Source organism: Montipora foliosa, chromosome 1 (assembly GCF_036669935.1).
Source record: "Montipora foliosa isolate CH-2021 chromosome 1, ASM3666993v2, whole genome shotgun sequence".
Classification (NCBI taxonomy): Eukaryota; Metazoa; Cnidaria; class Anthozoa; order Scleractinia; family Acroporidae; genus Montipora; species Montipora foliosa.
In genome coordinates this window covers 9,392,836-9,405,335 of record NC_090869.1, presented here as the reverse complement: position 1 = coordinate 9,405,335, position 12,500 = coordinate 9,392,836, and the positions used below count along the sequence as shown (strand labels likewise).

The window sequence follows — 12,500 nt, the reverse complement described above, 5'->3', positions numbered from 1 at the left end:
TTGCTCGGGATGAAACGAGCTTCGTAAGACTAACCACGAACATTATATAATTATTGTTTTAATAAAATCCATGAAAAACCTACTTGATTCTGATTGGCTAAGAGTAGTGCAGTTCAGGTGTAACATCAGTGCACAAAAGTGTAATACCTGGGATATGATTAGCTAATAAACAATAGGCTTTGGTCAGAACCAATCAAGTCTTTTGTTTTCAAATCAAGTGCCCTTCCTGGATGGCGCAATTTATGGCGCAATGTTTCCCAAATTTCCCTGATTGCGTCATACGCGTGCGTTTTTTCTGCTTGACCATCTCGAATTTTTTCAAGTTTATTGTTGCAGTTTGAGTGCAATTTGGAATAAATAAGAACTTGTAATTTTTTTCAGACTACAAATTGCACTTGCCTTACGGGCTCGCGCAATTTTGGTCATCTTTGAAAAAAATTACTCGTGCTTATTTATTCCAAATTGCACTTAAACTGAAATTGCAAATCATGTGATTGTCCATTTAAGTGCGAGGATCACTTCTCCCTTTCGCTTATATTCCGCACTGCAACCATAGACATTTATCAAGTTTCATTCAAAATCATTTGGCTTTTTGTGTTTTCTCGAAAACATATTAAAATAATAACTTATCAAAGCCAGTGGAAAGTGCAGTCTCTGGCACGAAATATTTTCGGGACTTGCAAAAAACAAGCCTCAGGCCCTCTGTTTTGATTTTAGAGCGCAAGGCTGCACTCTGTCCACATTTCGACCTAAAGGCTCGTGCAATTTTGTTGGTCTCGACGCACGGGCTGGTACATTTGTTTTAGTGTAAAAAATCTACGCGTGCTTATTTATATCAAATTGCATTCCAAATAATAGTTGTGGTTATACCAGCCATCTTAACCATGGGGGAAATAGCGTTTGCCCACGGGCAACGACGTTTTTGTGTGTAACCGCTTTCCCTGGACCGAAACTGCCTTAGACGTATTTCCATGGATACGTCAAAAAGAAAAAAAGAACTACCCATGCCAGTTCCTGAACTGAAAAGTACGGTTTATCTGCTCCCTGAGGTGGCTTCGCCAATCATAAAGCAGAAATAATTATATTTTACCCTGAGGGGAGTCTTTTACTGTGTAAACGCATCCCCAAGGCATCCTCGGAGACCCAGGGGCAGTCAGTCGAAACGGGACGAGAAAATCATGAGCAAAATCGGGACTGGCGGTGAGTTTCAAGTAATGAAACTTAACGCCAGTCCCGATTTTGCTCATGATTTTCTAGTCCTGTCTCGACTGACTGCCCTTGGGTCTCCGAGGATGCCCCAAGGGTAACATAAAAACCTGAGATGAACCAAAGCTAACCTGCGATCAGGCGTTCTTTTCATTGGACAGTCACAGTGCGAGCAAAGATATGCAGTTGCCTGCTGATTTATCCAGCTTTATCGTAAACAAATTCTTCTCTGCTACCAGCGACTGATTCCAATATTTCCACTGATGAATAAAACTGGACGGCATTTACCTCTTTGTCGAACGCAAATATCTCATGAGTCTCTTAAGTAGAGTGTGCATGCCTGAAGCGCGTTGACTCTAACACATTTTGGCGGTTAATTGCAGAAGATTTGGTGGCTGACAAACTCATATGCTCAAATGCACCCAATTGTAATGCGTTACAAGCCCTAACCTGCAAGATGTTTACTTCAGTAATTTTTAACTCTGACAGTGTCAATCACCATACCCTCCTTCCCCTGTGATAACTTGGGGCCACGTCCAGCTTTGTCTGGTGACTGGGAAATACACAAACCACAGTAAATGGCATTTCCCATCGAAAGGAACAGTGGAAATTTCCTTACCATTTGCTAAATTTTCCAATTTCCAGTCTCTCATCAGCCGAAAACAATTGCAAATCGTAAGCGCCATCTCCTTGGGCTGGTTTGATGATTTAGAAAAAAACTGTAACCATTATTCACCGGTCATCCCAACCGGTTTATTCTGACGAATGGTAAGCACCCCTAATTTCCTCGAAACTAGGAGTCCAAACATGTCTCTTCCCTAACCGCTTTCTCGTCCGCAGCTTGAGGATTCTGCGGAATGTTTACTCGACATTTATCACTATAACATGACAAAATGTATTACATTTACTGTAATGCTAATCATCAACGTTTGTTGGACTGAAATCCCACACAAGTACGCATTGCGGACCTATTTTTTAAAGGTGATATGACAAAGAAATGTATCATGCCCTCTTCCCGTGAAAAAAATAGAGATAAGAGAGGAAATAGAGGACAATAGGCTAAACCAAACCCAAGCCATTTACCCTCTTGAAGGCCCCAAAGCCAAGGTGTGTGTAACCACAGCAAATGTGTGACATCACGTCGTAAATAAAGATATTTGAATCGATGATTAAAAAAAACATTTGGTCTATTTCAACTGAGCTTAGGTCAACAATACTTTTAAACAGACCTGCAGCCTCTACAATTGTTTCGTGATCTTCGTTGAAAATAAACATGCTCTTTGGGAATAACAAACAACATTTACACAGCGAGATTCCTATGCGATACCAGTTGTATCATGTCAGGCTAGGAAAACAGACGGGTTGCAACTTGTATAGGAAAACAAGCTCATAACTTTATAAATTCGTATTATTAACACAAAAGAACCACAAAAGTTGCCATAAACGTGTAAACGCTGCACGTTGCTTTAAGAAAAGGCGTTTAAACAAGACCAACATTGAAAATAACCAAAGCATTAAGTAACACACCCATCACGGAAAACAACACCTAAAATCTCTTAACTTGTTTGCCGTGAAGTCTGTTTATGTAACGTTTGCTTGCGTTCGGTTAACAACCTGTGAGAAGGACAAATGCAACGAATCGAACGTGATATCATAATGCATCTGAGTTGAAAGAGACGTAATCAGTTCTGAATTTGTGTTACAACAGGTAAATTACGATATTCTATTGCTATGTGTCATTGACTATTTCAACGTGTCGTTTTTCATTCACCTTTAACGGTGGCCTTTATTTTATTTCTACTTTCGTTTCTTTGTTCTTGCAATGAGATTCACAAATATATCGTTGTTATCACCCCCTTTCAGTAAAGGCAAAACAGTATGCCCTATTATGCAATTGCTATTTTTTTAACCCCGGAGAAGTTCCGAATCAAAATATATAGCGAAGATGAACCTGAGGAATGCGTCTGAAAATAAGAAGGCAGTGAGAATTTCTATCTGTTAAAGACATTTTTTTGGTCAGTTTTTTTTAAATGTTTATTCCAACTAATGTGGCGCGATGTGTTAATAAATCACTTGTAGCCGAGAAGAGATGGAAACATTATGTTATTCCTCACTGTTCAAAGTACTAGCTTTGAGAAAATATTCACAGGCCTTAACATAACGTTTCCCAATACTACATTAGTAGAAATCCATTCACAAATTATCACGAATCACGTAATCTGATTGGCTCGCTATCTATTGAGAGACAGATATTGAGTAGCAAAAAGCCGGCGTTCTGAACAAAAACGAAACAAAAGCAATAAAAATTGAAATAAATTCAAAGGTAGTATGTGAGTGGCTTTCTTCTAAAACAATTCAGACGATTCGTTTTCTACTAGTCATTAGTCAACTCGGGGCTACTCGCCTCGTCGACTATCTGTTGGCTCACATAAAGCTCGAACTCGAAGCCAAGTCTAATTGTTAAATAGGCAAAAACGCTGGTTATTAACGCTCGGATCTTTTGTGACCAACGTCTTTGGTGATTGTTATACCACGCACCGCGAGGTCTAAATGAATATCAGAAAGGGAAGAAATAGAATTTTCCATTAATTTCTTCGATTTTAGATCATGTGTCGCCTTCCAGTGTTTTTATTTCTCACTCTTCTGTCAAGAGCAGGTTAGTTGCTTAGCATGTCTCAATCCAAAGTCTAAACACGAGTGCTTATATAAATGAGTCTGGGGATGAAAGGGGATAGGGGTTGCATTTCTCACTGAGCCATCCCTACTTGAAAACAGCTCACCAGAAAAGATAGTAATGCAACAGTCATGATATGCGATTCTATTTCTCATTTTTTTGTGATGTGGCAAGATGTTACAATTTCAAGAAGAAAGCTAATGTCCATGCTCTTAAGAATAACTGTCCTATTGAAGATCGAAAATCTGTATATCATTTTACACCTACGAGGCAGGCGTAACTCAGTGGGTTAGTGCATGCGCGGCCCTCTTGAGCTGGATGTCGCAAGTTCGTCCCCGTTTGTTTCGACTTTTCTCTGATCCGTGTAGCTTTAGCTCTGCAGCTCCTCCCCCACCCAATGGTACTTCATATGAATTACATTGCTTTCTTATCATGGGGGAGTTCTGACAGCCTTTTTGATTATATTTACATAAGCACCAGATTGAATTGGTTCTCATATACGTTGTAAGTCAAATCTGGTCTCAGGTGGATCCGTTTTCACCTAAGTTAAATTGGTGATCCTTATTTATTTGGGACGTTTGCCTTTAATTTGCCTTGCCTTGACGTTATTGCATTTGCAGATTCACCATTATTATTAAATTTTCGACCTTGGATATTGCTTTTCTAGTTTTCTGATTGGTTAAAATCATTCTCGGTTATCAGTTCATATACCGTATGTCCTAATATGGAAACTGATTGCGTCAAGTGTTGCCAAGCTGGGAACTGATTGGCTTTAATTGACAAGTATCCAAGCCTTCAGAATCTGATGAAAATCTAAGAAAACAATCATTCCTTCCGCGCTTGTTGGATACGAGACTGGTTTTCGCCAACTCGGCGCTTACGCGCCTCGTTGGCTAAATACCATCTCATATCCAACGCGCTCTGGTGGAGTAATTGTTAATTATAGAGAAGATAGCTAGGTAAGTAAGATTTAGAGTATACACGCTATGACGACAATAGGTACCAAATCTAAAAACAAATATCGATCAAACTTCATCTGTCTTACATGCGTTTCTGGTTCCACTCAGTTGTCATTAATTAACCCCTTTCCTGACGAGTAAAATCGTTTGGACCTCGTTGACGAGTAAAATCGTCTGGCGTTAGACAGAGTAAACTCTGTGAGTGTCACTCTTGGGCAGGAATATAACGGGCAGTGTCAGAACCTAGATGTTGTTAACCCTTTCCTAACACGAGGCGGGCCCTCAGTTGACGAATAAAATTGTCTGGCGTTAGATATAGACATAGTAAAACTGATCAGAAAGTATCCCTTTTGGGCGGGATCTGAAAGGGTTTAAACCCCACTCAAATAAAAATAGTTAAGTTGTGACTGGAGAAGCCTTTTGGAGTCTAATTTAAAATATGACGTTAATACCTAATTTCAACTAATATTATACAGTTATGATTCTTAGATAACCGAGAAGACTGCAGTAACTCCTCTGCGTCGTTTAATTAATATGTATTTTTTGAGTTTTAGATTCCAACGGATTGAGAGAAAGAGGTATCAATCATGATGAGCACTCCGAACATGGAAAACACGCAGACTGGATTTCTAACACAATCAAAGGTAACTGATAGTAAATTTGTTGATATTACATGTGGCCAAAGAAATTTGAATCACGAGTCAATCCTGCAAGCTAGTATAAATTCTTTCAGGACCTCGTTTCAGATGATGCCTAGATGGACTGGTGGTCAAATTCTGGAAACTTCATAAACGAGAATAGTGACATCGCGCTTCATATTATCTTGACCGTGACCACGTGCAATTGTTTGTCCTCGATTCAACACTGAGTTTTGATTAAAATAATCAAAACTTTTGATTGGCTGTCTCTTAGAACAAAGGGTGTGGTTTGTGCAAGGTCAGGGACAAAGCAGCAAACAAAAACATATGAACAAGAGAAACCTGAGGGATATAAACCCTGAGCCTATTTAGTGAACGGCTGGCAACATTCTGACACAGAATGATTCTCTAAGACGAAAGAGCAACATGAGCAGACTTCATCAATAGTCAGGTTTGACCCTGACGCTGAGAGCCACACCCCATTGGAGCCTGGATTTCTAATATGCCCTGTCAGGACTAGGGATGCCACATCATAACACCGCGACCTCCGTGCCATTTCTTTTTGCAAACGGTTTGTGCGTGGTTTTGCATTGCACAGAGTCAATCAACAAACATTCTCTGAAGGGGTCTACGACCCAGAAAAGAAAGAGCTACTAAATTCCAGGCGTAACTACAACGGAAGCAGCTTCTCCTCAGTTATTTTCAGACCCTGAGTGTTATTCAGTCGAAGTTGAACTCTCATCCCTCAGCACGCACATCAAATGCTTAACCAAATGCGCCAACCCGGACTGGCGATTCAAAGCGTTGCTCATTATCAATTTGCGGTCTTGCATCAGCACAGTCACGAAGGCAACCTCGTTCCCAGGTTCTCTCTCCTACCCGTCGCTCCGTGGGGACGAGTAGGAGAGAACCCTGGGAACGAGGTTGCTGAGCAATGACCAGTGTTACAAAACAGAAGCACCGGATCCAGGTGAAGGCCCTTATCAGCGATTTAAATATTATAAAAAGCAAAAAAGAGCAAGGCTGATAAAACATTTAAGGAAGATATTCTTAAATATTCTTTACCTTTATATAATTTCAGTTCTAATTCCCATCATTATTATTATTATTGTACCATATCTGTTAAGTCCTTTAAAATCCTTATCTTTAGTGCTGTATCAAATCACACGCCATATCGATCACTATCCAAATTGTAACGTCTTTGTTAACCGTAGTCATTGCTTGTAAAACCCTGATGAAGAAAGGCAGTGCCTTTCAAAAAAACTGGCTTTCTCTTATATATTCCTTCACCGTTATATCAGCCTTACTATTATTAGCTTTTTATACCATTGTAAATGCAGTTTGTTTATCGAAAGAATATCAAGACGTACAGAGGTAGAATTACTTGTGAAAAATGCTTTTAATAAAATAATGAGCGCAGGTAACTTAGAGGGAGCCGAGGACGACAACGAAAGCCTACGAGCTCTAGTGTTGATCTCTCTTCCTCATCGGTCCAGTTTTCAAGTCGTTGCAATCTATTTTGTGCCGCAAGATCGTAATAGAGGCCCCACTAAAAGGGACTAGTGTTGTTTAATGAACAATTAAAAAAGGGTTTCCCTTCTTAAATCTACTGCTAACAATTGTTTTTGCTCTGCTCGGATCCAGGTCCACTTCTCTTTAAAATGATAGGTCATGGCAAATTTTCTGTGGATAAAAAAGTTGCGAATCTTCAGCTAAAGATTATTTTTGAAAACCAACGGCGTACAACAACGAAAGCACCTTGGTGGTATCCAACTACTGAACCAGCCACCACAAAAAGCCCTAAAACAGCAACAACAAGCTATTGGTGGCTTCCAACCATCAACCAAGCAACCACTAAAAACCCAACTAGTGAACCAGTCACCAATCCGAGTCCAAGCACATCGGCAACAGGAACACCAGCCACCACAGTACCCCTAACACCCTCAGTGCCATCACAGGCTACCAGGACATCAGGAGGTATTCAACCTTTCATTCTATATTTGTACCCCAGTAGGATGTAAATATTCCAAAAGTTTAAATCATTCGAAAAACTATGAAATATATAACAATACCGAAGCACTATAACATTTCATATCAGTGAATGGTCCGTTGAAATTGTGAGTTTCAAGACAGTCTTATATGGAAACCTTCTTTTTTCATTGCAAGTGCGGACCTCACCGTCACCCAAGTTAAATCCCTTGAGATGAGGTTGCTACTTGGACTGGACTGACGTTATTCTATCACTAAAACCGACCGCCTTACAGTGTGACGCGCCTTACCGTGGCCACCTGACAAAGTTTTTTACAAATTGTCCACCAATCAGGATGTGTAAATAGACCTTATTCACGATGGCCGCCATGTCGGATTTGCTATTATCATGTAAATTAGCTACGCACTTCTGAGGGGGCAAACAACACAAGTTCGAGAGGTTTTAACGAACATCTTAGCCGCCACACAGACGATTTTTTTCACGTTCATTGAATGTTTTTCACTTAAGTAGTAAAATAGAATGATTACACAAGTTACTTCGATGTTTTTTTTTAGTGAAAAATGAGGAGATAACGAACCTTGCATACGGCGAGAGCTACTGAAATTTAAACTGACCAATCAGAATTCAGCGAGCGGGAAAAACAGTGAAAATGTCAAAGGAAATCAAATATATAGAATTATCATAAATGGAACTTAATTCTAAATTCTAAAATGTACTTTTAGAAATGTTGTTTCAATATTTCGACGAGCCGATTTTCCGCAATTTGTCTTTTTTCCAATGTTTGCCCCCCAGCATAACACATGGCTAATTTGCGTGACAATTTGAAAACCAACATGGCAGCTATCGCGAATAAGGCCTGTTTGATTGACACAGTCAGGCCTCGTTGCAAAGTTCGCACAGTTGTAAGTTGAACACCGTTGAATGGGTTGTTGAGTTGACGTCTTTATACGTAATTGTCTTCTTGCCGAAAAAATTACACAATGCCCAAATGTGTAATCGTTGCAATTGAGAGATTCTCAGTTAAATTACAAGAAAAACAAAAGGCTTTACAATTGTCGTCTTTACTGAAACAATGATTTTCATACCGCGCAGACTATATGTACTCAATTGACAAGTCCACTCAATCTTGTTAAAATCAGAAAGTTATTAAAAGAAAAAAGTTTTCCATCCGTGGCGCTGTCCGAAAATATTTATGATCTTGTCCATACTGTTAACAATTACTTTATTGCCATAAGAGCGCTCAATTCACACGATAGCGGGACTATTGAGGTATTTTAAGCGCCGGAGTCCGCTGAACGAGCGCTTCATCAAATCCAGAATCAGCTGTGAAATTTGCAACGCGCTTACGTTGAGAGTTACCGTGTAGCTTTTACTCGAGTAAATAGTGGGTGTAAAGTCCAACTTGTAAATAGACCAATTTCGATATATTAAAATTTAGTCCAAAACAAAAGGCATCATCTCGAGGCTCTGGGGAATAAACTTATACAAATCCTCATATTTATTCCCCAGAGCCTCGAGATGATGTCTTTTGTTTAGGACTGAATTTTAATATATCGAAATTGGTCTATTCATGAATTCAATTTTCTATTTTCGAATTCCCCATAATACACTTTGTTTGCCCCCCAAATTTTGCAACTGTTGTTTTCAAATGCTCTTGGGGACACTGCATATTACCAAGAGCATTTCAAAACAATGGTTTATGCAAAATTTGGGGGGCAAACAAAGTGTATTATGGGAAATTCGAGAATAGAGAATGAAAGATTTTTCTACACTGGAATTCACACGTGTAGCCCGAGTCACGATACAATTAGCCGATATCAAAAATACCGTAATACTCTTTGTTTGTCCCTCCAAAATTTTGCGTAACCATTGTTTTTATTTTCTCTTGGGACTTACAACGGTCCCAAGAGAAACTGGAAACAATGCTTATGCAAAATTTTGGAGGGACAAACAAAGAGCATTATGGTATTTTTGATATCGGCTAATTGTAATATACAACTGTATCTTTATTATTGTAACTTAACTTGAATACGCTTGTAGACTTCATTTGTAAGTTTCAATTGCACGAGGTTTATTTGTTGACCCACTGCTGGAATACCTTGACAGAGAAAATTCACGTGGATTTTCAATGTCAAGCAACCGCCTTTCCTCAAAATTTCTAGGCTGCCGAATGAATCTCTGTCCCAATAGTTCTTCAAGTTTTTCTTCGCTCGACGAGAACACATCAAAATTTCGAAAGAAGCTTCCTTCAAGTCGTATACATCCATCTTATTCGATGGTTTAACTTATAATACGCGCGGATATTTTGGGAAAATACGAGCAATGAGCAAAATGTCCGCGAGTATTATATGTTAAACCATCGAATAAGAGATTTATTATTCCACTACAAAAAGCTGTTATTTTGATTCAATTTTATCTGGTAAGAGTGTTTCTAAAAAAATGCATCTGTCCTTCAGAGCGCTTGCAAACGATGTAAACAGCACAGAAATCCAGCCAAATGTCCTTTATTTGATTGTATATACGAAATGACGAGTGACAAGCGATGACAAGCTAAATTCTCAGCCTTAGCATCGTGTTGAAAACAATTTCTTTCATTGAAGAACTCCCGTTCCGTCCGTATTTGTATTTGCTCTGTTCTAAACCGGTCAAACCGGGACAGTACCGTGTATTACCGTCTCATATTTTGCGCGTTCTCTTGACCAAATATGGTAAAATGTCATAATAGTGGAATAATAATTGCCTTTTAGTATAAATACAAAGGTGACTCCTCTAAAATTTTTATTGAATTGTGTACGTAGCGCTACACCTATAATTACATTTCGGAGTCTTGTAAAAACGACCTTTAACGATGTTTATTAACTCATTTATGTGTGCACATGTAAAAACATGGGTTCAACTTGTAAACTAGACGTGTATCCTTTCTGCTGAATTGACCCCAGATTTAAAGTTTTAGATAAACCCGTTAAAGATTACACCCAAGAAAAAAATTAAAAGCACTTGGGCAAGAACCGAGAGATTATCTCAAGCATTTTTTCAAATATTTATCGCAAGGCTTTTGTAGAAGCTGACAAAATGCTTTGACTTTACTACCAAATAATTATCTTTCGTCTTGTCGAACCGGGCTGACCTTTAGTCACTTTCCTCTTGATCTGATCCTGAATTCCTGTCTTCTTGACCGCTAACAACGTTTAATTTGACTCCACGAAGGCCTCAATTTAAACTTTACTTCATGTGATATGAAAAGCAGCGATTTCATAAAACGTACGCGTTCTCCCGCCTACTGCGAATTGGCGGCAAAGACGTTCGGCGAAAACTGCAACAAATGCCAGCGATCGGCAGATTGGTGGCAGAGCCATTGAAACTTTTCAAGATGGACCCTTTGGTCGCGTTGTAGAAGCCGGACTTTATAAATAATTTATCCCATGTTCTTTTGCCCGAATCATAAGCATTTGCCAGAAAAATTTCAAAACTGGAACTCTTATCTAAGGGATGTAAGATTGCTTGAAAGATATTTGAAAACGGAGGTAGGAATTAAAATAGAGGATCAAAATTTCCCAGAACTTCTATTTTTGTAACACGTACCACAGGAAACCCAGTTTACGCTCATGGAGCGTCTAGTTAGAACTCATTATCATTACACATGCGTACGATGACATCACTGCTGCATTTTCCCATAACATGACACAAATGAATCCTCGAGTTTGCAGTGCGTGACTTTTTAGTAAAAGATCATAAGCACGATACCTGGGTTAAGGTGATTCCTTAGTAATAGAAGTTGTCGTAAGATTTTTTTAAAACTTTTCTCGATTGTTCCCTATATTATGGTGACTCGAAATGTGCAATCAAAAAAGTAGGTCACCAAGCTCGTTTGAGAGACATAACTTGCTCAAGTTACTCATTTAAGCATTGCGCCTTCATCTATCAAGAACAAGTTTATTCCATCGGTTCAGGCTACGTTTTGCAAGAACAGGAAGCACAGCTTTGACGTAATTCTTGAAATAACAAAACAGGTGAATTGTGTTGCTCAAAAGGAATAATTTAATGTTTGTTTTATGGCACAGGCACAAGTCTTGAAAAGGCACTGACTACAAATGTTCTTCGGGTGCGTGATCTCGAGGAGACAATTTTGTGTCCACGAGTGATGGCTACGAATACTATCTTCCCAGTAACTTTTTTTTCTGACGTAAATTTTTTGTAATTTTTTTACAGCGCAAAGAAGATCAGTAAGAGAATAAAATTATGCCAAAAAAAAGATAGGTCACCAACCTCGTTTAGGAGAAAACAGAAAGCAAATCAAGCTCGACCCCTCGACAACACGTCTCCCCGATAGCGCGGTTTCACTTTCACTGTCGGACTTAAATGTTCTTTAGCATCATCAAGGCTATCACTCGACTTTTTGTTTTGTGAGAGTTGAAAAAGTTTCTTGTTTTGCTCTTTACTGCTGTGCTCTGAAAACGGCCATTCTTCTTTATAGCGAGCTTTCCCTCGCGAAAGGTCGCCATTTTGAAATGTTTTTGGCCACGTTCGATATATCAATATTCACACATGGGTACGAGTCTTTATGGTTTAATTTAAACATTTTTTTGTTTAGAATATCCGTTGAGACTTGTGAGACAAAGAGCCATGAAATTTGACCATAAAGCCTCTTAGCCATGCCTGAATACGAACGGGGCTTACGCTGTGTTATGCGCAGAACAGGATGCGCAGTGCAATACTAGGGAATCACCTTAATAGACCTCTTTAGCTTGCACGTTTTCTTTTCCCATTTCAGACCACGTTGTTATGCTACTGAACAGTTTCTTTCAAATGCCGTCTTATGCACGTGCATATGTATGCATAATATATGAAAAACCAAAGGAAAATTCCCATGGGAATATCACGTGGTTTGAAGTGGCAAAACAAAACGAACAAGCTAAAGCAGTCCATTTTGCATTCAGTACCGGAGAATCCTTTTCTCTCTTGCTCCGGTTTCCCAGTTGAAAATACCAAATTTGCTTTAATTTAGATGATGGATTTCATTGTGTGAAGAATCA

General features: G+C 39.1%; 1 protein-coding gene across 1 annotated transcript in view; it reads left to right on the top strand.

Moving 5' to 3' along the window:
- The first annotated feature begins 7,138 nt into the window (after window positions 1-7,138).
- The window catches only part of LOC138009307 (uncharacterized), a 6,805-nt gene continuing 1,443 nt past the window's right edge, over window positions 7,139-12,500 (top strand). The window contains exon 1 of the mRNA XM_068856427.1: window positions 7,139-7,454. Within this exon, the coding sequence (XP_068712528.1) occupies window positions 7,139-7,454 (316 nt within the window). The remainder of the gene's footprint in view (window positions 7,455-12,500) is intronic.